The 21,146-nt window shown below is 32.9% G+C and overlaps 6 protein-coding genes, 1 non-coding gene and 1 further gene across 7 annotated transcripts, besides 2 other annotated features; 3 read left to right on the top strand and 5 right to left on the bottom strand.

Annotated features, from left to right (window-relative positions):
- Positions 1–87: 87 nt before the first annotated feature.
- Kpol_1067p29 (uncharacterized protein) lies at positions 88–2,130 on the bottom strand (the record flags this gene model as incomplete). Its single annotated transcript, XM_001643864.1, has 1 exon — positions 88–2,130. One exon carries the CDS (start codon positions 2,128–2,130, stop codon positions 88–90), a length of 2,043 nt encoding a protein of 680 aa, XP_001643914.1.
- A 307-nt stretch (positions 2,131–2,437) lies between these two features.
- RAD26 (DNA-dependent ATPase RAD26) lies at positions 2,438–5,599 on the bottom strand (the record flags this gene model as incomplete). Its single annotated transcript, XM_001643863.1, has 1 exon — positions 2,438–5,599. The coding sequence occupies one exon, from the start codon at positions 5,597–5,599 to the stop codon at positions 2,438–2,440; it is 3,162 nt and encodes a 1,053-aa protein (XP_001643913.1).
- A 538-nt stretch (positions 5,600–6,137) lies between these two features.
- Positions 6,138–6,464, bottom strand: PET191 (Pet191p; the record flags this gene model as incomplete). Its single annotated transcript, XM_001643862.1, has 1 exon — positions 6,138–6,464. The coding sequence occupies one exon, from the start codon at positions 6,462–6,464 to the stop codon at positions 6,138–6,140; it is 327 nt and encodes a 108-aa protein (XP_001643912.1).
- Positions 6,465–6,790: 326 nt separating this feature from the next.
- RAV1 (Rav1p) lies at positions 6,791–11,053 on the top strand (the record flags this gene model as incomplete). Its single annotated transcript, XM_001643861.1, has 1 exon — positions 6,791–11,053. The coding sequence occupies one exon, from the start codon at positions 6,791–6,793 to the stop codon at positions 11,051–11,053; it is 4,263 nt and encodes a 1,420-aa protein (XP_001643911.1).
- Positions 11,054–11,106: 53 nt separating this feature from the next.
- CPR7 (peptidylprolyl isomerase CPR7) lies at positions 11,107–12,282 on the bottom strand (the record flags this gene model as incomplete). Its single annotated transcript, XM_001643860.1, has 1 exon — positions 11,107–12,282. The coding sequence occupies one exon, from the start codon at positions 12,280–12,282 to the stop codon at positions 11,107–11,109; it is 1,176 nt and encodes a 391-aa protein (XP_001643910.1).
- A 693-nt stretch (positions 12,283–12,975) lies between these two features.
- Positions 12,976–14,397: a sequence feature (similar to hypothetical protein; correction of possible frameshift sequencing error~similar to Saccharomyces cerevisiae GEA2 (YEL022W) and GEA1 (YJR031C)).
- On the top strand, positions 12,976–17,194 carry Kpol_1067p24 (the record flags this gene model as incomplete).
- Positions 14,399–17,194: a sequence feature (similar to hypothetical protein; correction of possible frameshift sequencing error~similar to Saccharomyces cerevisiae GEA2 (YEL022W) and GEA1 (YJR031C)).
- A 248-nt stretch (positions 17,195–17,442) lies between these two features.
- Kpol_1067p23 (uncharacterized protein) lies at positions 17,443–18,735 on the bottom strand (the record flags this gene model as incomplete). Its single annotated transcript, XM_001643859.1, has 1 exon — positions 17,443–18,735. One exon carries the CDS (start codon positions 18,733–18,735, stop codon positions 17,443–17,445), a length of 1,293 nt encoding a protein of 430 aa, XP_001643909.1.
- A 1,949-nt stretch (positions 18,736–20,684) lies between these two features.
- Positions 20,685–20,757, top strand: Kpol_1067trna3. Its single transcript has one exon. It is a non-coding gene; the product is annotated as a tRNA-Lys (tRNA).
- Positions 20,758–21,146: the final 389 nt, after the last annotated feature.

The raw sequence follows: 21,146 nt of genomic DNA, 5'->3' as shown, positions 1-21,146 counted from the left end.
AAAAAAAAAACTTATTATTATTACATTTAAATATTCTATATAGAAACTTTTATATATGTAACATTAGCATTTCACATAAAGGAATATTCAAATATCTGGATACATTTCCAATATATCTTTCAACTCATCAGGGACAGTTTGCCAGTTTTCTTCAGTCCATTTCGCCATTTTTTTTTTGGTTTTTCTGAACATATTATATGCTAGACCGGTTAAAGACATTTTCGATGGCAATCCATTTCGATTATTAACAGACCCCTCTGCTTCAACCAAACATAATTGTGCCTCTTCATCACATATGTGGTCACCTCCAGGAAAGGATTTAATATTAGATGATTGCATAAAACTTTGTTTCTGGAAAGAGTCTTTCATGTCAATGCCTTCAAATTCTCTTACTAAAAGTTTTGCATACGGTGGGATATTGGCAGGCCTGTAATTACAAAACCTTATTCTCCAAAATACCGACCAATGTAAATCTCCATAATTCGGAATATATCTATTTCTTCCAAGGTTTGGCACATATTCATTACGCCATTTTCCATCCTTATTCTCAGCTCTAATTCCAATTGGTATCAACTCTAATACCCACCACAGAAGAACAACAAGTTTATTAATATGACCACACTGAATTGAATAAAAATTTTTTAACATTTCTTGAGCAGTAAGTGAAAGACTACTCTTTTTTTCTTGGTCATTCTTTATTTTCTCTTGTATCGATGCTGCTATTGGTGTCGAAGTATTATAGGCAATCAGACTGATATCTCCATTGTAATTACTAGTAATCGCTTTATCTTCATAAAATTTAAGAGAATCATGAATTGCTGCAAATAATGAACCTACTGATGAACTTCTTTCTGCAAAATCATGAATTGCTCTAGGTTTAAATTTTACACCATGGATCACAGCTTCCGATAATATCCACCTGAGCGACAAATTACCAATTGAATCTCTGGTTGAACAATCATTTCCCCAACCACCGCCTGTATCTGAATGGTTGCCTGGAAACCACTTTTCAATCAAATCCGAAGTGACCGTCGCACTTGTCTCTGAACTGTCTCCAATTGAATTGTAATCATTAGGATTACATTTTTGAGAATTGGTGTTTGACACCTTTGCAAAATACATCCCTTTTACAGTTTTTCTATTATGAGCTTCAATGAATTTTGTTACTCTCGTTAATAAATCAGAGTTACTGCGTAACGGTTCCTCCATGCCTACATCTAGTTCTTTTACTTTGGCATCTTTGTTACAACAACCCAAACTGGAATTAGGAGATATATCGTTAATCGTAAGTAACCTTAAATGAGGTTCATCATGTTCACTCTCATTAGGACTCGAGTTTTCACTGTCATCAAGATCCAGAACGTTGTTATTGTATTCACTATAAGGAAACTTTGTAGAGCAAGGGTTTGGTGCAAAGCATTGTTGCTTAAATTTACCTCTTCTTTCATCTATGGAAACGGCATGTCTAACATGATCAACAATATTACTACGTTGAGTGCAAGGGAATAATCTATCACGAATTATACCTACAGAATTAACAGAATCAAATAAACCTTGGAAATGAACTCTTACCACGTAATTTCTGCAAAATGCTTTTCTAAATTCTTCCACCAGAGTAGTAGTATAATTTGGACCACTTGGTTGTTCAGCATATTCCCAACATTCATATATTTTCCAAGCCATTTCAACTAAATTTTCCAAACCTCTATTCAATAAACCCACACGCTCCAAGATACCAGCGAGGACTCTTGCAATAAAAGCACCTCTTGAAAATCCAAACATGTATATCTTATCTCCTGGTTCATAATACTTTACCAAAAAAAGATAAGCGGATTTAATATTTTTATCTAATCCAAATGCAAACATAGAATCCAAAGTATTCCTTAAATATGAAATAGTAAAACGACGTCTAATATCAACGACATAATCAAAATCAGCCGAGGTACCGATCCCAGGTTGATAGTGACATAATTGAACACTATCATCACTGGTATCTAACATTTGAAATATCTTCAACACATTAGTAAATGGTTGGATACCAAAATTTTCATTAGTACCATCGAAACAAAAGACAATATTCTTATTTCTTTTCACACCAGATGTTTGCCCATTGTTCATACCCGAGTCCATTTTTTTTATTTTATTTGGTGTGCTATTACAAACTGTTCTCTCTCTTTAGAGAATTACCTTCTCTAGAATAGCCCAACATTAAAATAGATTATTGTACTAATAGATTCATATTTTCTAACCAACCTCCATTGAACTTTTTACTAATACTTAAATACTTTGATCCACTCTTTAATTTGTGTCGTTATTACAATGATTCCTAATTTCTGTCATTTGCCGTTCCATTCTCGCGAAGCTACATTATGATTATATAAAGCTGGGACATTAGATACATCGAGTATAATCGTCAATATGAATTAGATGTGCCTTACTATTTATCTCTAAACTCTTCTTTCAGTATCCAGCCCTTCAATTCAGAATTGAAGGTTGCGATCGTTTTCAATAGGGCTCTAACTTTAATTATTTGATCTCTTTCTGTTAATTTTATCCCAATGTTCTCGATGATGCTGCTCGAAGAGGCAAAACAATTTTGCTGGGCTTTCAGATATGATTCCATCTTGATAATTGTATTCTGGTCTTCATTGAACTTAACTTTAGGTTCATTTATCTTTGATTGAATTGAAGCTTCTTTTTGTGTTTGTTTAATATTGGCTAATATTTGTTGCGATCCAATTGAAGGTTTCCCGAATTTATTTTTAGATTGCACTGGTTTAATTATTTTCCCAGCCTTCCCAAATTTACCTGTCCAGGTTGGTGTACCAACTTTGTATTTTTTGGTAGCTTTTCTGGATTCTTTTAATGCATTAATAGCTTGGTTAGCAACTTTGGTAGCTTCTCTCTCGATAATTGTAAATGAAGATTTTGCATGGGAATTTATCATTTCTTCATGCGATTTAGCTGACTCTACAAAATTATCACCCAATAGGCCTTCCATTAATCTATCATCTTCAGTTTTAGATTTTTCGAGTTTTTCTTTCCCGTTATAAAAACTTTCCAATTTAGAGACACCGGCAATATTAACGACCTGTTCAAAATCATCACTCTCCTCAGTTCGGGAACTTTTCAATGCATCTGTATGTTTTTGAACTTCTTCATTCAGTTGGTCTGTACCATACCCAGAATCACTTCCTAGGCTAAATAAATCGTGAAGTTCATTCATTTTAAAAAATCGCTTTTGTTTAGGATCAGTTAGAATCTTGTTGGTTAGAAACTGCTTGAATAGTTGTCTATGATATATTTTCTCTTCAATCGTACCGGTTATCAGCAATCTGTATATAGAAACTTCACGCTTTTGCCCAATTCTCCATGCACGTTCACGAGCTTGCATATCAGTAGACGGGTTCCAATCAGGATCAAAGATTATAATTCTATCTGCACCTGTCAAATTTACACCAAGACCACCAACTCTTGTAGTCAACAAAAAGACATCATAATTTTCATTATTAAACTTGTCTACAAGAGATTGTCTATGTGAGATATTTGTTGTACCATCCATTCTCAGATATTTGAATCCTTTTAAGTCTTCATCTTTGAAGCTGATAAAGTCTTCTAAAACATCTAGCATCTGTCTTGATTGCGTAAATAGTAACGTTTTATGACCTTCCTTTTTCCATAATAAAAGCAGTTGTTTGACAACCTGCATTTTACCTGAACGTTTTGGGTCACCATAGGCTTTATTCAAAGTTCTATTCTCCTTTTCTAATAAATCTGGATGATTACATATTTTTCTTAAAATGTCTATACCATAAAGAACTTGTCTTTTACCATTTTGAATTTGTCCCAATTCTTTAGAATTCAAAAATTCAATATATTTATTTCTTTGAAATTGAGTTAGCTTACAGAACAATACCATCTCTCTCTTATCTGGAAGGTCTTTAGCGACATCAGCTTTAATTCTACGAAGTAGATAAGGTGACACCAAATCTCGAAGTGCTACGGCACATTTGTAACCAGTTTGAACTTGTATATTAGTAGCATTTGCATAACCACCCATATTAATTGGCATTACAAATTGCTGTTGGAAAACTGGCAGAGTTCCTAATTTACCAGGAAATATGAAATCAAATAGAGACCAAAGTTCATTTAAATTATTCTGAATTGGAGTACCAGACAGAATGATACGATTACGAGTACGCAATTTTTTACAAGTTAATGAAATTTCTGAATCTGGATTCCTAATCTTATGTCCTTCATCTAATACTGCATATGACCAATTAACCTTCAACAACTTATCAGAGTGTAATCTTAAGCCTACATATGTTGTGATAATTACATGTCCATCATTAACAACTTTGTCGATTAATTCTTGAATGCTTCTCGATGATTCCAGCTGAGACTTCACTTTTGAAGAACTAGTAAATTCGTCATATGAAAAATCAGCAGCATTTGAAGTCATTATAAGATTCTCAAGCTCTTCTTCGCTAATTTTCTTCTTTGCTGACATACCAGCACCCATTGCATGCAGAATTACTGTCCTCAGAGGCGGCCACCAATGATGGAGTTCATTGCACCATTGTTTCATTACAGTAGCCGGACAAACGATCAAAATTGGCCCGTCTAACAGTCCTGAATGATGTAACGAGGCAAGGTATGCTATGATTTGTATTGTTTTCCCCAGACCCATTTCATCACCAATGATACCACCACATTTTTGCTGATTCAATTCGTAAAGCCATTGAACACAAGTCTTTTGGTAATTGAATAAAAGTGAATATATATCACCTGGAATTCTAAATTCATCATTCAGTTTAGCGTCTGAAATATGAGGATGTGGTTTCCTCCATTCTGGTAGGTCCGGATATTTATCAACTTTCCGATCAGATGATCGTTGTTGAATCCACTTCTTTAAACGTTTTTGATATACCAACTCATCACCATCGTCTCTAGTTTCTCCTGGCTGTGATTTTATCTCCACTAAATCTTCATTGGTTTCAAACTCATCTTCAATAAAATCTATATCTTCCTCATTACCATCTAAAACGTATTCGCCATCAGATTTATCTGAGATATTTTCAACCATCTGCTGATTAGCCAGCTTAAAGTCATTATCTGATATGTGTTCCAAATCAGATTCTTCATTCTCCAACTTAAATCCAGTTTTAGACCCAAATGCTGTAATCTGACCAGTTCTAATCAAGTAATCATGCTCGGATTCACCTTCTTTTCTACCTTGTGGTAAATTTGGTCTTGAAGTTCCAGAAATATTAATTTCAGCATCTGATATTCTTCCTTTTATATCTTTAATGTCTCTTCTTATAGAATTAAGTTCATTTTTATTAATTTCATCAATCTGTTCTCGCAGTCTTTGTTTAACAGATATTCTTGATGTATTTGCAAGCTTTCTCTCTAGCAATCTCTTCTTAGTCAGTGATTTATCTAATGAATTATTGGCCCTATCTAATCGATTGAGTTCTTGTTCCAAAAGTTGTTTATTAATCAACGATGAGGCATCTGATTCGATTCTTTGTTCTAATGAGCTCTGCGATAAAATATTAACACCTAGTCTACTTAAATCAGCTTCAGAATCACTCATAATTTATAACCAGGTCTGACGAACCACTATCTAACTTGTTAGTACCAGCTGGAATGTCTAGACTGATGTGATACCACCTACCTTTATTACATCCATTTTACCCTAGATGCTTTTTAAGTTAACATTATTGAGGGTTTTTTCATCGATGCGATGTGATTAAAACTTGCAACTGCAGCTGCAACTAAAAAGTGTCACCAATTATGAAAAATTGCCAAATTATTTAGAGCATTATATATTATCAAGATAGTTATGAACATACTTAAAGTCATTTTTGTTCAGTTTCCAACTTTCTTATAGCTGAAGCCAAATCAGCCAGTCTTATTAATCAACTGTATATAACCAAAAAATAAGAAAGAATACATAATGAAGTAACAAAACACTTTGAGTCTATTTAATGATAAAACCATACTTTTATTTACAGGATTCTCTGGAATGTAGCCTATATACCAAGTCATATACTCTGAGAGTGGAACCTAATGTGAGTTCAATGCTAAAAAAAACACTGAGAAACCCAAATCTAAACCACGTTTCGTCTTAATCAATCCTTTTGGACACTATTTAACAATTCCAACTTGTGCACTTCCTCTCTTGGATCAAAATCACCTTTGCACAATTTATCATACTGTTCATCATATCTACCAGTAGATAAAGCACCATTACCTCTGAACCTCTTGGACATATCTACCATCCCTCTTTTGCACTCCAAAAAGGCCTTCATCTGAGCTATACACAACTCTGGAAGGTCTTTATTTAACTCAGGATCATCTAAACACTTCTGAGGAGTATTACGTTGAATCATAACACAAGGTGACCTTTGTAAGCATATAGCAACCGCTTTCTTCTGATCATGACAACTAGCACCCATCTCTAAACCAATTTCTAACCTTTAAAACCCAAACAAATTCTGACAACAGCAATATAACAACAATTAAACACCAACACTTACCTATCAGTTCCGTTAGCACCCTTGGTTATATCTAAATCATCAACTATTCTTGATCCATTGTTAAAGGAAGTGATATGACTTTTTGAAATTATTGAAACTTTTAAAGGTCCTTATTAAAACTTCTGATATTTAAAGTAATAACTTGAGCAAAATAGCAAGAATAACTAAAAAAGACTGTGAAGGGACTGCTGTTGTGGTTGTATGATAGTGATTATTGTAGTTAGAGTGTGCATGTTTGGTTTATTATGTCTTTGAATTTTCTTCCAGGACGTCCTAATGATACTTTACAGTCAGTTTGTCAAACCTTATGGCAGAATCGAATAATATTTGCTTATTGTTCAGGTAACAATTTAATTATACTTTCTAACGAGTTTAGTAGACTTCAGACAGTTTATATTGACCGTGATTGCACTGCTGTTGACATCAACGGAACCAATGGGTTTATTGCTGTGGCTTTTGGAGACCAAGTTCATATATATAAGCCTATTCATCAGATAATGAAGAATCCTAAATGGGTGCTCTGTTGCAAGATACATCACGATGAATCGAAAGTGAATAGTTTAAAATGGGGTTCTGGTAATGATATTATCCTTGGTTCAAATTATTTATCCTTTTGGAATATTCATGATGAATATGGCGAGTACAAGCCAATTTTACTTTGGAATAAGAGGCAGCCCAAACCGGTTTACTTGTGTAGTATTTCACAAGATTCTCAATTTGTATCGAGTATGGGTAAATTTGATACTTCTGTTAAGCTATGGAAAAGAAATACCATCAGCGGTGATCAAGTGATATTCCATTTATCTTTGTTACCTCATCCCGAATATATCACAACCATGAGGTGGAAAAAACTATTTGTGAATTCTGATTCAGAGCATCCGAATTCCAATTCAATGACACAGACATTATATACATTGTCTACAGATGGTAAGTTACGTATTTGGTCCTGTCACGATATGGAGGTAGCAAGCATTGTTCAACATTGGGGGACGGTTACTATGAGTCCAGATCAAAGATTTTGCACAGTGGTAGATAGTTCAATTCTAAATTCATGTTTCCCAGAAGGTTCTATATATCCAAACGGATCAGACGAAGCTCCTGATTTGGTGATATTTGCAACTCCTAGCGGAGAATGCGAAACCCATGCTTTAGAGAACTTATCACAGATTCCACCAAAACCAATGACCCAAAAGAAATTGTTTACAAAGATCTTGAATAGATCTTCTTTTTACAACGATCCTGAATTTCTCTATTTCCCAGATTTACAAATATATGATAAGGACAAAATGAATTTATCATTTATAGTACATGACTTGAAAGGTTTTGTAAAACATTCGACTTTAGACATTAGCCAATTGATAGACAAAGATATACAACCTACCGCTGTAGTGGAACAGATTTTCACTGGTCATAATAAGTCAATTCAAAAATTGTTCAGAAGTAGTGACGGTGAGGCAATTCTTACCATTTCGAGGTTTTCAGAAAACTGTGTTTGGTGTCCTGAAAGACTGTCGAAGGGTGTAACATTATGGATGAAAAATATAATCACAACTGAATCACCAGTGAAACAAGCTGTTGTCCACGAAAAAGGTAAACTTGTCATAACCTTATTAGAGAATTCAAAAATACAAGCATGGTGGTGTCCGAATAAATGTAAAGAACTCGAAACTGAAAGTGCATATATGATGTGTGAATATATTTTGAAGTCACCAGAAAATCTAGGAGATCCTGTGTTAATGTTAAATACACCAGAACCTATCCATAGTCATAAGAGACATTTTATTGCATTGATGTACAGTGATGGTACTGTCAAAGCATTTGAAGTATCTGAAGAAGGAGGTATTGTAGAAGTCAAATCCAATTCTCTTGATATAAAAAACAGTGATATTCACCGTATATCTACAATTGATCCTGTACATTCTGGATTTTTTAGTAATAGACCCTTGATATCATTAATATCAAAGAAAGGTGTGGTAAAGACTTACAAAGCAATTGTAGATTCGAAATCAAAGTCGATTTCGTGGATTCTCGATCACAATATTTCTTCAGGTATTGAAAACGCTTCGAATATTAGAGGTTCATCTACAGGCAAATTATGCATCGTCGATTCTGCTGGCAAGCAATTAACATTCTGGGATCTAAATAGGGGAGTTTTAGAATACGAAGAAAAGGTTGATGAAGAAATCAAAGACATAGATTGGACTAGTACCCAATTTGGTCAAAGTATTGTATCAATCGGTTTTACCGGATATGCACTGCTATACACCCAATTAAGGTATGACTATACTAATAATACCCCAAGTTATTTACCGATAGAAAAGATTGATATCACAGAGCATACTGCCCATGACATCGGTGATTCCGTATGGATGAAAGATGGTACTTTTGTAGTGGCATCAGGAAATCAATTTTACATAAAAGACAAGACATTGGACATGGGTGATCCGTTTGTTCACCACTCGATTGGTTCAAGAAAGATTTTATCGAATGATATATTGCATTTGAATAGTGTTTTAAATGGTCCTCTACCAGTTTATCATCCTCAATTCATAATTCAGTCCTTATATTGTAATAAATTACAATTGGTAAAGGAGATTTTATTAAGATTATTCCTTGAGATCAGAAATATCAACTTTAAGTCTGATGACATTAGAAATTTACCTTCAGATTTGAAAGTTAATTGGAATAAATTTTTATTGCGCCATACAGGAGCCATGGAGGAAAATAAATTCGCGGATCCTTACCCTGAATTCAATAGTAATGTTGCATCGTTATTAAATGAATCATTGACTAAAACAACTCTGCCGTATTTAACCCGTCATCAACAGATGACATTAATGACAGTGGTAGAAGCTGTTGAAGAAATGAGTAAAAATGAATCATTCTTAGATTATAATGGCCTATTATTCCTGTTAGGAGTGAAATTGTTTCATTCGCATAAAGCTACTCAAAGTTCATTAGTTATGAGAGATGTATCCTGGGCATTACACTCAGACAATAAAGAAATATTAATTTCTACTTTAGGCAGTCACGTAAATTCCTGGAAAAAGGTACGAGAGTACAAGTTAACATATTGGGCAAAAGAAGATGATCTAATAAAAACATTTGAGAGTGTAGCTAAATTTGAATTTTCATCTGGAGATACTCGTGACCCTACAAAATGTGCCATCTTTTATTTAGCTTTAAAGAAGAAACAAATATTGATGAGTCTTTGGAGAATGAGTCCTGGCCATCCAGAGCAACAAAAAATGCTGAAATTTTTGGGTAATAATTTTGACGAACCAAGGTGGAAAACAGCTGCATTGAAGAATGCTTATGCATTATTGAGTAAGCATCGTTACATGGATGCAGCATGTTTCTTCCTGCTAGCAGATTCTTTAAAAGATTGTATCAATGTTCTATTTAAGCAATTAGATGATAACGACCTAGCAATTGGTGTTTGCAGAGTATATGAAGGTGACAACGGTCCAATTCTGGGCGAATTTTTGACAAGGCAATTTTTGCCAGAGGCTATCAAGGAAGATGATCGATGGATGACTAGTTTTATATATTGGAAATTAAGAAAACAAGGTGTTGCAATCCGTGCATTGGTAACTGCACCTATAGATTTGGAAGAAAATTTTGACGTTGTAAAAAAAGAAGATTGTGTAAACAGGTCCTTCCTGGTAGAAGACCCTGCTTTACTAGTAATGTACTATCATTTGCGTAAAAGGAATATCCAGTACTTATTAGGTGCATTAGAGCTTGAGTCTAAGATAGAATTTGAATTGATTCTTAGAGTATGTGAAATTTACCGTAGAATGGGTTGTAATTATCTGGCATTATCACTAGTTAAAAACTGGAAATTCATTGATACCACTAAAAAACCTGAAAAGATTGTTAGGTCTCCAGAAAAATCAAAAGCATATTCTGGCATTGATACCATGATTACAGAACCTGTTACTACAAGTAGAGTAAGACCGACATTATTTGATATATTTGATGCAAAAAGTAAAGGAACAGAAACAACGATAACTCAAGAGACTGAAACTGAACCAAAAAATATTTTCGAAGGTTATTTACCGTCTTCTAGCAATTCTCAGAATAATCTATTAGATGAATTTGCATCTCCAACGTTAAGTGCTTCAAAATCTAGTAGTACTATAAACGATAGTAAACCTAGAAGCTTATTAGATGAATTTTCTCAAGATGAGGTTCCAAATAAGCCTAAAAGCTTATTGGATGATTTTACTATTCCTAAGCCTAAAAACTTATTAGATGACTTTACTGCTCCGAAGCCTAAGGTAAATAATTTGCTGGATGATTTTATGACAGATTCTCAAAGTTTTCCTATTCAAACAAATGCAACTGAGAATTCTAACAAATTCTCAGGTAATCAAGATACAACAAACTCAGATAATGAGCAAAATCAACCCGAATCATCTAAAATCAGGTCCAATGATAACAATCCATCGGTGATCACAAAGCAGCCACCAAAACCAAGAAATCTTCTTGATGATTTTATGTGAGGTAATATTAATTTATGCATTATTTAAATAATTCGATATTTTTATATTTACAATTAACTGAAGAATTTTGCAATATTCTTTTTAGTTTTCTCCTTTTGGGCTTCAATCTGCGATTCTACTAGGTCTATCTTATCATTAATAACCTTGTCAGAAGGATTTTTCAATTGACAGTTTTTATAATCATTTAAAGCCTCTTCCAGTCTTTTTTTAGCAAAATATGCATTTCCCCTTCTATAATATGCCTTTGCTTGATCTAAATCAGGCACATTCTCCATATCTAGTAAGTAAGTTGTATAAGTAATGCAGTTATCATTATCTTTCAAATTAAAGTACACCAAAGATATATTCAAATATAATTTCATTTTCAATACAGTGAAGAGAATACAATTATCTTTATTAACCTCCATTTCAGGTATAAATTCATTAACATATTTTAGAGATTTCTTATATTTTAATAAAGCATTCTGGTAGTCCTTCTGTTTGAATAATAAAGTTCCAGATTCTTTAATGGTATTTGTAGCTTCGTATGCCTTTGAAGAATCCTCTGGGTCGAAATTAATGTCGTCATTAGGGTCTTCTTCATAAATATCACCCCCAATAGTGTTATTACAAGCGTTATATAATGGAACATCCATTGAATCATTCCAAATACCACAGTCATCGATTTTAACGCAAGAAGATGGGAAACCATCTGAATCAACCGGTGAATTTTCAATTGTACGAACAACATGCTTACCATACAAAACCTTACCAAATATTGTATGTTTCCCATTTAAATGAGGTTGTGGGGCCACAGTAATAAAAAATTGCGAACTGTTGGAATTTGGATTACCAGTGTTTGCCATTGCTAGAAGGAATGGTTCAGTAAATTCTCCCATATTTTCATCTTCAAACAAACCATAACATTTCAGCTGGTTTTCATCAGAACCTAGTTCTTGTTCAGTAGCATAAATAGAACAACCACCAGTACCAATCTGCGAAGATTTTTCAAATTTACCGTTACCATAAATGATATCACCACATTGAATCATAAAATTTCTAATAATTCTATGGTAAATATTACCCTTAAGGGTTAGCTCACCCACACCATCGACAGTAACATCACCAGTACACAAGCTAATAAAGTTTTTAACAGCTTTTGGTGCCTTTTCATCAAATAATTGGCAAACGATTCTACCAATTCTATCTTCACCGATTGAAATATCCAAGTAAACTAAAGTGTCTTCCATCCTAGACAGTATTTCTTCAAAATAAAAAAAGATAATTAAGGCAAAAAAGAAGTTCTGTCAATCCAAAACTAATAATAACCAACCAATTAATCGATTGAGATCCTCAAAGTGATCAGTATCCAATTAATTAGGAATGTATACACTAAAACCAAACTAAATTCATGATCTTTTTATCAATCAGTCTTGTTCTTATAAGCCTGCTCATCGCTAAAACATATATTGTAATTTTTCACATTTCTTTTTTTTCCTTTTTGGGAAAGAAAGAAAAGCCAAAATCACGTGATAACCACGTCATATTATCATTTATCATCACGTGCTATATATATCCGGGTAATGATTCTTTTTACGTGTGATTTTTCAGAAATCTCGAAATCGAAACCTCATCAAATAAGAAGAATATATAAAACTAACTTTTGTTCACAAGAGTATTGATGTTTTGGATGACTTTTTGCTGTCTATAAAGGTGCTATAGGTCCAATTGTGTAGTCAATAGGAAGTAGAAGGTGTTCAGTTTTGATTCCAAGGAGAAAGTTGTAGTTGGAAAGGTTATTTGAAGGAGGAATAGTAATTGTTTTGTATTTTTTTTCTTCTATTTAGCATCATAGTTCTGATTTAAGCTTTATACCATAGATCTGAAAGAGAAGGAGAAACCCTTTGGTGGTGAAATTGGGAGTATAATATTATATATATACCATGATTAGGTTGAAGTCAAGGAGGTTCAATGTGGTTGAGTGCGCGGGGATAATTACAAAAGAATGTATTAGATTATCCAATTCTATTAGGAAACACGTTAGGGGGAATGTTCAATCAGGTGTGACCGTGATACTTGGAGGTGGAAGTGAAATATTTAGTGATCAAATAGAATCTAATGTCGATCCGTTCACTTACCTAACAAGAAATAGTAGTGATTCTGGAGATCCGATTCTTTCGAAGTTATACCAGTTGATACAAAGGATAAATTCGTGTCATTCTAATAAAGATATAAAAGCTTCAGAAATTTTGGAACCTTTCCTATTGATAATAAGTACGAGTTCAATCCCAGGTTTAGTGACATTAATGGCTCTTGATGCCATTCAAAGTTTCCTGAATCTAAACTTACTCGGTGACGATTTGAAATCAGATGAGTTTGTCAAATCCAATAGAGATATTGTTAGAGCTTTAACACATTGTAGATTTGAAAGATCTAAAGAGGTTAGTGATGATACTGTGTTGCTAAAAGTCATCTTTATTTTACAATTCGTAATGGAATCTGCTGGTGGGGATATTTTGACTGATGCGATCGTGTATGATGTATTGCAGATTGTTATGTCACTGGCATGTAATTCAAAGCGAGCTGAGGTATTAAGAAAAGCAGCAGAATCTACAATGATAAATTTCACGATGATAATTTTTTCAAAATTGCATTCTATTGAAGCCTCATTATCAAACCATGTATATATAAATGACGAAGTATACGCTCAAAACGAGTTGAAAAGCGATACTATCGGTTCAAACGTAAAGGATGATTCTTCAGATGAACAGAGTATAGTTGAAGAAGATAGTGAAATAACTGATAAGACTACGGATTCACAAAACGGTCAAGATAATGAAAAAAATGATAAAAATGAAAAAAATGAAGATATTGACATTGATATAATCGAAGAGAATTACGGGTTACCAGTTATGAAAGAATATTTAAATTTATTATTATCATTGATTTTGCCAGAAAAGCAAGAATCGAATAACAAAAATTCTACTTCCTTTGCACTCCGTCTAATAAATGTTGCAGTTGAAATATCCGGAGAGTGTTTTCTTTTGCATCCTCGTCTCTTCACATATATATCAGATCCAATTTTCAAATGTGTTCTATTTCTAATACAAAATTCAAGTAGCATGACTATTCTACAATCAGCATTGGAACTATTCACCACATTATACATAAAATTAGGCAATCATTTGAAGATGCAGACTGAACTTACTTTAAATTCGGTTATTGACGTTTTATCTGATAGAGATAAAAATCAAAGTAACGATGCAAAAGCAAGATCACCCATGATCAAAGAAATAATAATAGAACAGATATCGATATTATGGACTTGTTCACCCATCTTTTCTTTGTTTCGGCATTCATTAAGTTGATTTGTGGACCTTGGATAGGTCAGATGTAGCATTAAGATTATTAAATTCATTAACAAAACTATCGTTACCTGAAACCGTACAACAAACATCTAGTAATGTACCTTCCATTTGTTTAGAAGGTTTAATAATGTTAATTGATGAAATCAATACCCATTTGGGAAAACTAGATAAAAGGACCTTCAAGAAAACTATTAAAAAGCTGGAAATATTAAAACAAAGAGAAAGGAAAACATCCTTTATAACATGTACAGAATCATTTAATGTTAAGCCAAAGAATGGTATCAAATTATTGATAGACAAAGGATTTATTCACTCAGATTCGCCTAATGATATCGCAAAGTTTTTATTCGAGAATAATAGTAGAATGAATAAGAAGACCATAGGTCTCTTGCTTTGCGATCCAAACGAGATAAAATTATTGGAGGAGTTTATTGATTTATATGATTTTAATGATTTAAGAGTTGATGAAGCAATCAGAATCTTGTTGACAAAATTTAGATTGCCAGGTGAATCTCAACAGATCGAAAGAATTATAGAGACTTTTTCATCAAAATATGTTAAAGACCAGAATTATGAAAATCAAAAATTGAATAAAAAAGATGACGAAGAATTGGTACAACCAGATTCTGATTCCGTTTTTGTGCTAAGTTATTCAATCATCATGCTAAATACAGATCTGCACAACCCTCAAGTTAAAGAACATATGACATTTGAAGATTATTCTGGTAACTTAAAAGGATGCAATAATTCCAACGATTTTCCATCGTGGTACCTGGATAAAATATATGGTTCAATTAGGGATAAGGAAATTGTGATGCCAGAAGAGCATCATGGCAGTGAGAAGTGGTTTGAGGATGCTTGGAACAATTTAATCTCCTCCACAACAGTTATGACTGAAATATCTGATAAATCATATAATATTCTTGAGGGGATCTCGAAAATTGACTTAGCTCAGTTTGACGAGGTTATTTTTTCAACAATTGGCGAGTCATTAGTTTCGACATTTTATCAGATATTTTTGGAAACTACCGATATTCATGTATCCTCTATAATGCTTTCCTGCATTGAAAAGTGTTTATTTGTATCGTCATTTTTTGGCTTTAATAATACCTATAATGATATCCTAATCAAATTAGCCAATACAACAACTCTGTTGGGCCTGGATGAGATTAATGTAGATAATTCGTTACTGGACGTTCCTAATATGCCTTTAGTAGAAATACATGTAGAAAGCACAGATACATCGATCCCAGTCAGTCAAACAGCAGTTAGATTGGGTAAATATCAAAAAGGACAGATGTGTTTAGTATCATTCTTCAAAATGTTAGAATTCAGTACCAAGTATGATAATATTACAATTGAACTGTGGTCAATAACTATTAAAATGATAATCAAATTATACCAAAATTTATTAATAGAGCCAGTTATTTTTGAAAATATAGAATCTGCGTTAAAGTTAGGCCCAATAAATAAGCCGAAATCCGATTCTGAAATTAACAAAGACAATATTAATAGAACTATTTTATCAGCATTTGCATCCTATTTAAAAGGTGATGATGAACCCTCAGATGATGAAATTAACTTTTCGCTAAAGGCCTTGGAGTGTGCTAAATCAATTAGTATACAAAAATCAACTTTTTCCAAGGATCAATTTATGAATGTAGGTGTAATTGAATTCTTACTTAATGCAATTGAGATTGAAAAGAATGATTCTAATACAAGATATTTCGAAGCTGACGCACTATTTCTTCTAGAAGCATCGATTTCTTGCTATTTGAAGATACAGGATGAGCTAGATTTAGGAAGAGAGATTATTGAAAAAATAAATACATTCATTATGATGGATTTCATTTCTAAGGATAGTTTCAGAAGGTTGGTATGCTATCAACTTTTAATGCTAACTTCTGTTCCAGGTAAAGAAACTTTATTGTTGAAGCTACTCGACGAAGATCTTTTGAAGAAAAATGAAGTTTTTACATCGTCCTTTTACAAATCTCAACAAGGTATTGAATTAATAAATAGAATTTTAATTCTTACTGAAAGTCCAGATTACAAAGTAGCTCTTATAAAAAATGAAGGATTTTGGACCCTTCTAAGGCAAATTGTGGTAGGAAATAATCATACCCTAAAGATTTTTCAATTTACGGATCATATTATTAAAAATGAGTTTCACTTAGTCTCTGAAAATAATTTTAGCTGGCTGCTAGGTTTGTTGGATGAATTATCATCAGTTGGTGCAATTGGTAGTAAATGGGAAGAAGAATATGATAAAATGATTAAGGATGGAGTTAAAAATGTAAAAGAAAGTCCATATCAATCCACAGTAGAGTTGTCATTGAAATCAATTAATCTGACTTCAAATATTCTACAAGAAAAATCCGATACAAAATATTTTTCAAAGAAAGAAGTGCTTGGATTAGTACAAGCGCTGGCTCATCAATGTTTAAACCCATGCCAACAGATAAGGTCATATGCTCTCAGCTCATTAGGAATATCAATGGTTTCTGATTCATTAATAAGTAACTTTGACGTTGAAGTTTTTGATGAAATAATGAATGATGGTCTATTACCTTTGCTGGAATTTGATGGACACGAAGAACTGAAAATTAGTTTGGATGACGTATTCCAGGTAATTTCAAAGATATATTTATACTTATTGACTGAGAATAAGGTATCTAAGGAAATCCGTGAACAAATAACAGGATTGACAAAGAGACATGGTAGTGAAGAGGGAGTAAATGAAAAAGTTGAAAGCTTTTTAGAGGAATGTGCCAAAATTGAGACAAAAAGCTAGCTGATCGACGGATTATATTTATAATTAAAAATGAGTACACGTAAAATAAAATAAATTTGCATATCCAAATATAATTTAATTAATTTATAAAATAATACATAATCATATAGATGAAGTATTTGGATTGAACTATTTACAAATGGAATATTAAAAACTAATTTACAATAATTAATATTAACGGTAGAGAATAATTATATTTATATCCATTAGCACTTCATCATTATGGGTTTTTACCAAATGAATCATACTTAACTGTTGCTTTGTTCATTTTCCAGAGATGTTTTCATATAATCTAGTAATAAAAGACCAGCGGTAGTGCCAGGAATAACAGCTAATGTTTTTCTTGTGAAACCTTTATATAACCACCTTACAAGATCGTTTGTGTTCTTATGAATGAAGTGAATATGCAATAATGTATCGATGTAAGAATTCAGATAGATGCGAAAAGGTGGTAAATGTGGCAACTTAGTATTCTTATTACCTCTAATCAAGGAGTTGGTACTTTTTTGGAAATAGTTTTCAAAAGAGTTTGGATTTTTTAATAATGATTTGTTGTAAATGTCAAATGCTTCTAGCCTTGAAAAGTGTATTTTTTGAATTTTAGTCAAAGGATATTGTATAACTTGTAAGAAGAATGCTGCTGTTACACCTCCAGCAAATATAAATGCTCTTGAGATCCATTTTTTCTCCCTATCAGATACCAATGTATTTTGGTCAATACAAGTATCGTCCTTGAAACTAATTAAATTGTTAAGTTTGGATTTAAATCCTCTATAATTTTCCAAAAATACTACAAACCTCTGACATATATTGCCCTTCATAACTTCAAAGGTTGTAAAATATATAGCATATGATAATGATTCCTTTATCAAAGCAAGTGTGAATCCACTATAGCAACCGACCAAACCAATCTCTTTCAATTTCTCTAGGCCAAAATTCCATAAGTTCTTATATTTATGAACACTTTCAAAAATTTCAGCGGTTGTAGACCTTGTATAAATTGCATCGAAAGGAGTGGACACTAGAGCTTGTGCAGCACCAGCTAGCCATCCAGACGCAAATATGTTGATTGTATTATGAGATATTTGTTCGACATCCTTTGAAGGTTCAACAGAAGATAAATATGATAGTGTGTTCAAATAAGTGGAATATAATATTACACCAGTTGCAGAATTTATTAATAAGGGAGGCAATACCCTATCTGGGATTACTTTCCAACCGTATTTATTCAAAGCCTGAGTCAAAATTCCAATTGATGAATTTTGAACTAAAGATTTGTACCTTTGCTTAGGGTATTGAGGTTTATCTGTTTTTTCACCATTCAATATAGTTTTCAAATAATGATGGTATTCGAATCTAGCAGGCTTAAAGAGTTTCACCGGAGTTCTTAGATAGAATGACGTTATCTGGTATACCATTGATCTTCCACCAGCAGTAAGTGCACCAATGATTGTACTCGAAGAGGTACCTTTGGGAGATACAACAGCATTTGAAACATCAGAATTGGTTGTTGTAATGCTGTTGTCATCCAATTCTGTCATATTATCATACCTCAATTAATACCGTCTAAATTAGAGAGGAGTCTGTATGCAGCGTTATAAACTCAAAGAGGATATAATTCGATTCGAATTTAAATATTGTATGAGATACAAAGTTACAGATGTTCTACCTCGATTAAAAATTGCCATTGAATCAGATCCAAGTAAGAAGAGGAAGAATAAGACGTTGATCTCATCGAATTTTAATATTTGATCAGATCATTAAAATGCAACTTCAAAATTTGTCCCAATTGATATTGGGACAAAGGGATGATATTAAAGGTTCCATATTTAAAGACAAAACAAGACAAATTATGACAAATCTCAAGATTTGTCATAATTACTTACTATTTACCCGGACTGTACTCATGATTTGCCTAAAATGGTAAAAAAATAGAACAATTACTGTAATCGGTATCGGGTTCAACCGGTTGTAGATAACAACCGGGGTCCTACGATTGCACTCAACAGACCATACCTTGTGATAATATCACGTGATACGTCAAACATTGTAACTATCGCCGTTCCCATCCGTCATTCGCCCGCCGAAAATAAATCGAGGGGAAAGACGTTGATCACTTATGACGACAAAGCTAACTAGGTTTCCACCTAATAGTTCCCTCACGGGTAATGTGTTACGAAGGGTAACACAATCTCTCTTCTTACGAAGAGAGAACTGCTGTATTCCACCGAATTTCCCACCTGGTAGCGTATGAAATTTCGAGAATTTCCAATATTTGTAAACAGGTCTCTTAATCGTAGGAATAATAATTGTTCTATCCGATTTTCGAACTCCCGTTGATCAAGTCAATCACTGCCAACTAGGCCAAAGAGGGTCCAAATAAAAATCGTTGGTTTTCAAAAATATTCGGGTACCTAAAGCTATTCCAAAAACTGTTTTCCTTGGCTTGTATTATTTGGCCTTTAATTATTATTTAATTGTATATTGAATTTGGTATACGTTAGAATGAAGGCTGGTAGGCGTTTATTCTATAGGATCTTAAGGGTGGAGATCTGTAGGTTAAAGTAAATATACTTGTTAATAATAATAAATTTCTATATATCTTTTATGTACAAAGTAAGATACTGTAGAGAATTATGTTGTGGTTTTTCTACCGAATCGTTCATAGTAATAGATTCTTTATTTATTTCCAAGGTGTTGTAACCTAAAATGTATGGTTCACACTAATGGGTTTCAAGGTTATGGCAATAAAGGTTATGGCAATAAAGGTTATGGCAGTAAAGGTTATGACAGTAAAGGTTATGACACGTTGCAATTGTTCGATCGCAAATGTCATACTCGACCTTCTAAGTAATTGCCAAATCATATCATAAGAAGTGAAGTGCAAAGGCATCATAATTTATTATCATAAATAAATAATATTAAGATTATGAGATTGGATCTAAACATATAAAAAGGCATGACATTTTGGTACATCTAAAATATTGTTTATCTAAAATATTAATATATATTTATTTAGTTACATTTATAAGACACTACGGAGAAATAAATATAAATATTATATTAAAAACATCTTGTATCAATCACCAAAATGAATCAATCAGATATTACTTTTACATCTGAACACAAGGACATTCTTAATAAGTTGATATTGATCCGGTGTATTAAAGTATATAATATACACATGGGAATATAATTAACATGACAAGTGTCAATTAAGATCTTGTCATTTCTTATATAAAGTGTTGGAAAAGTTTTAACGTCAGAAATAACACTTTCGTGTAAAGTAACATTTCTTTATCCTATATGAATAATGTCGTAATACGTATATATCACGTGTTACCTCATAATTCTGACAAATATTGATAATATGACACCATTTATTGTAACGAATTACATCCCGACATTATCAAGGTTCGTACGATGTAACCTTGAAATAATACATGGGAATTGGGTCCATACTTTTTTCTAGAACAAACAAGAAAAACAAGCCTTGTTGGCGCAATCGGTAGCGCGTGTGACTCTTAATCACAAGGTTAGGGGTTCGAGCCCCCTACAGGGCTTTCTTTTTAGTTTTATTATATATTTTTTAAGAAATCTTTATGATCACATGACCCAGCTTTAAAAACCGTTGAAATTCTCGAAGATATAGAAATTCTTGAACACATCGATTTTTTAGAACCATGGAATAATATAGGGAAAGTATAAAATTTCAATATCTATTCGTTAAAATCATAGTCGAAGGTTGACCATTAACTACCCTACGTGGATATCGGACTATAGCATATCTTTGTACTTATCCAATTGACTATCCTGTTATCTTTTTGAGGGAGAATCTGAGGATTAATTGTAATAATAATATTTTTAACACGACAGACATTCTCAAATTCAAATTTATTTTGCAAAGGTTGTTTTTCATATTGACCAAATAATTGAATACTTTGTCATTACA

The sequence above is a fragment of the Vanderwaltozyma polyspora genome, genomic scaffold, assembly GCF_000150035.1.
Source record: "Vanderwaltozyma polyspora DSM 70294 KpolScaffold1067 genomic scaffold, whole genome shotgun sequence".
Taxonomy (NCBI): domain Eukaryota; kingdom Fungi; phylum Ascomycota; class Saccharomycetes; order Saccharomycetales; family Saccharomycetaceae; genus Vanderwaltozyma; species Vanderwaltozyma polyspora.
The sequence above is the reverse complement of the archived record's forward strand: the minus strand, read 5'-3'. Positions and strand labels throughout refer to the sequence as shown.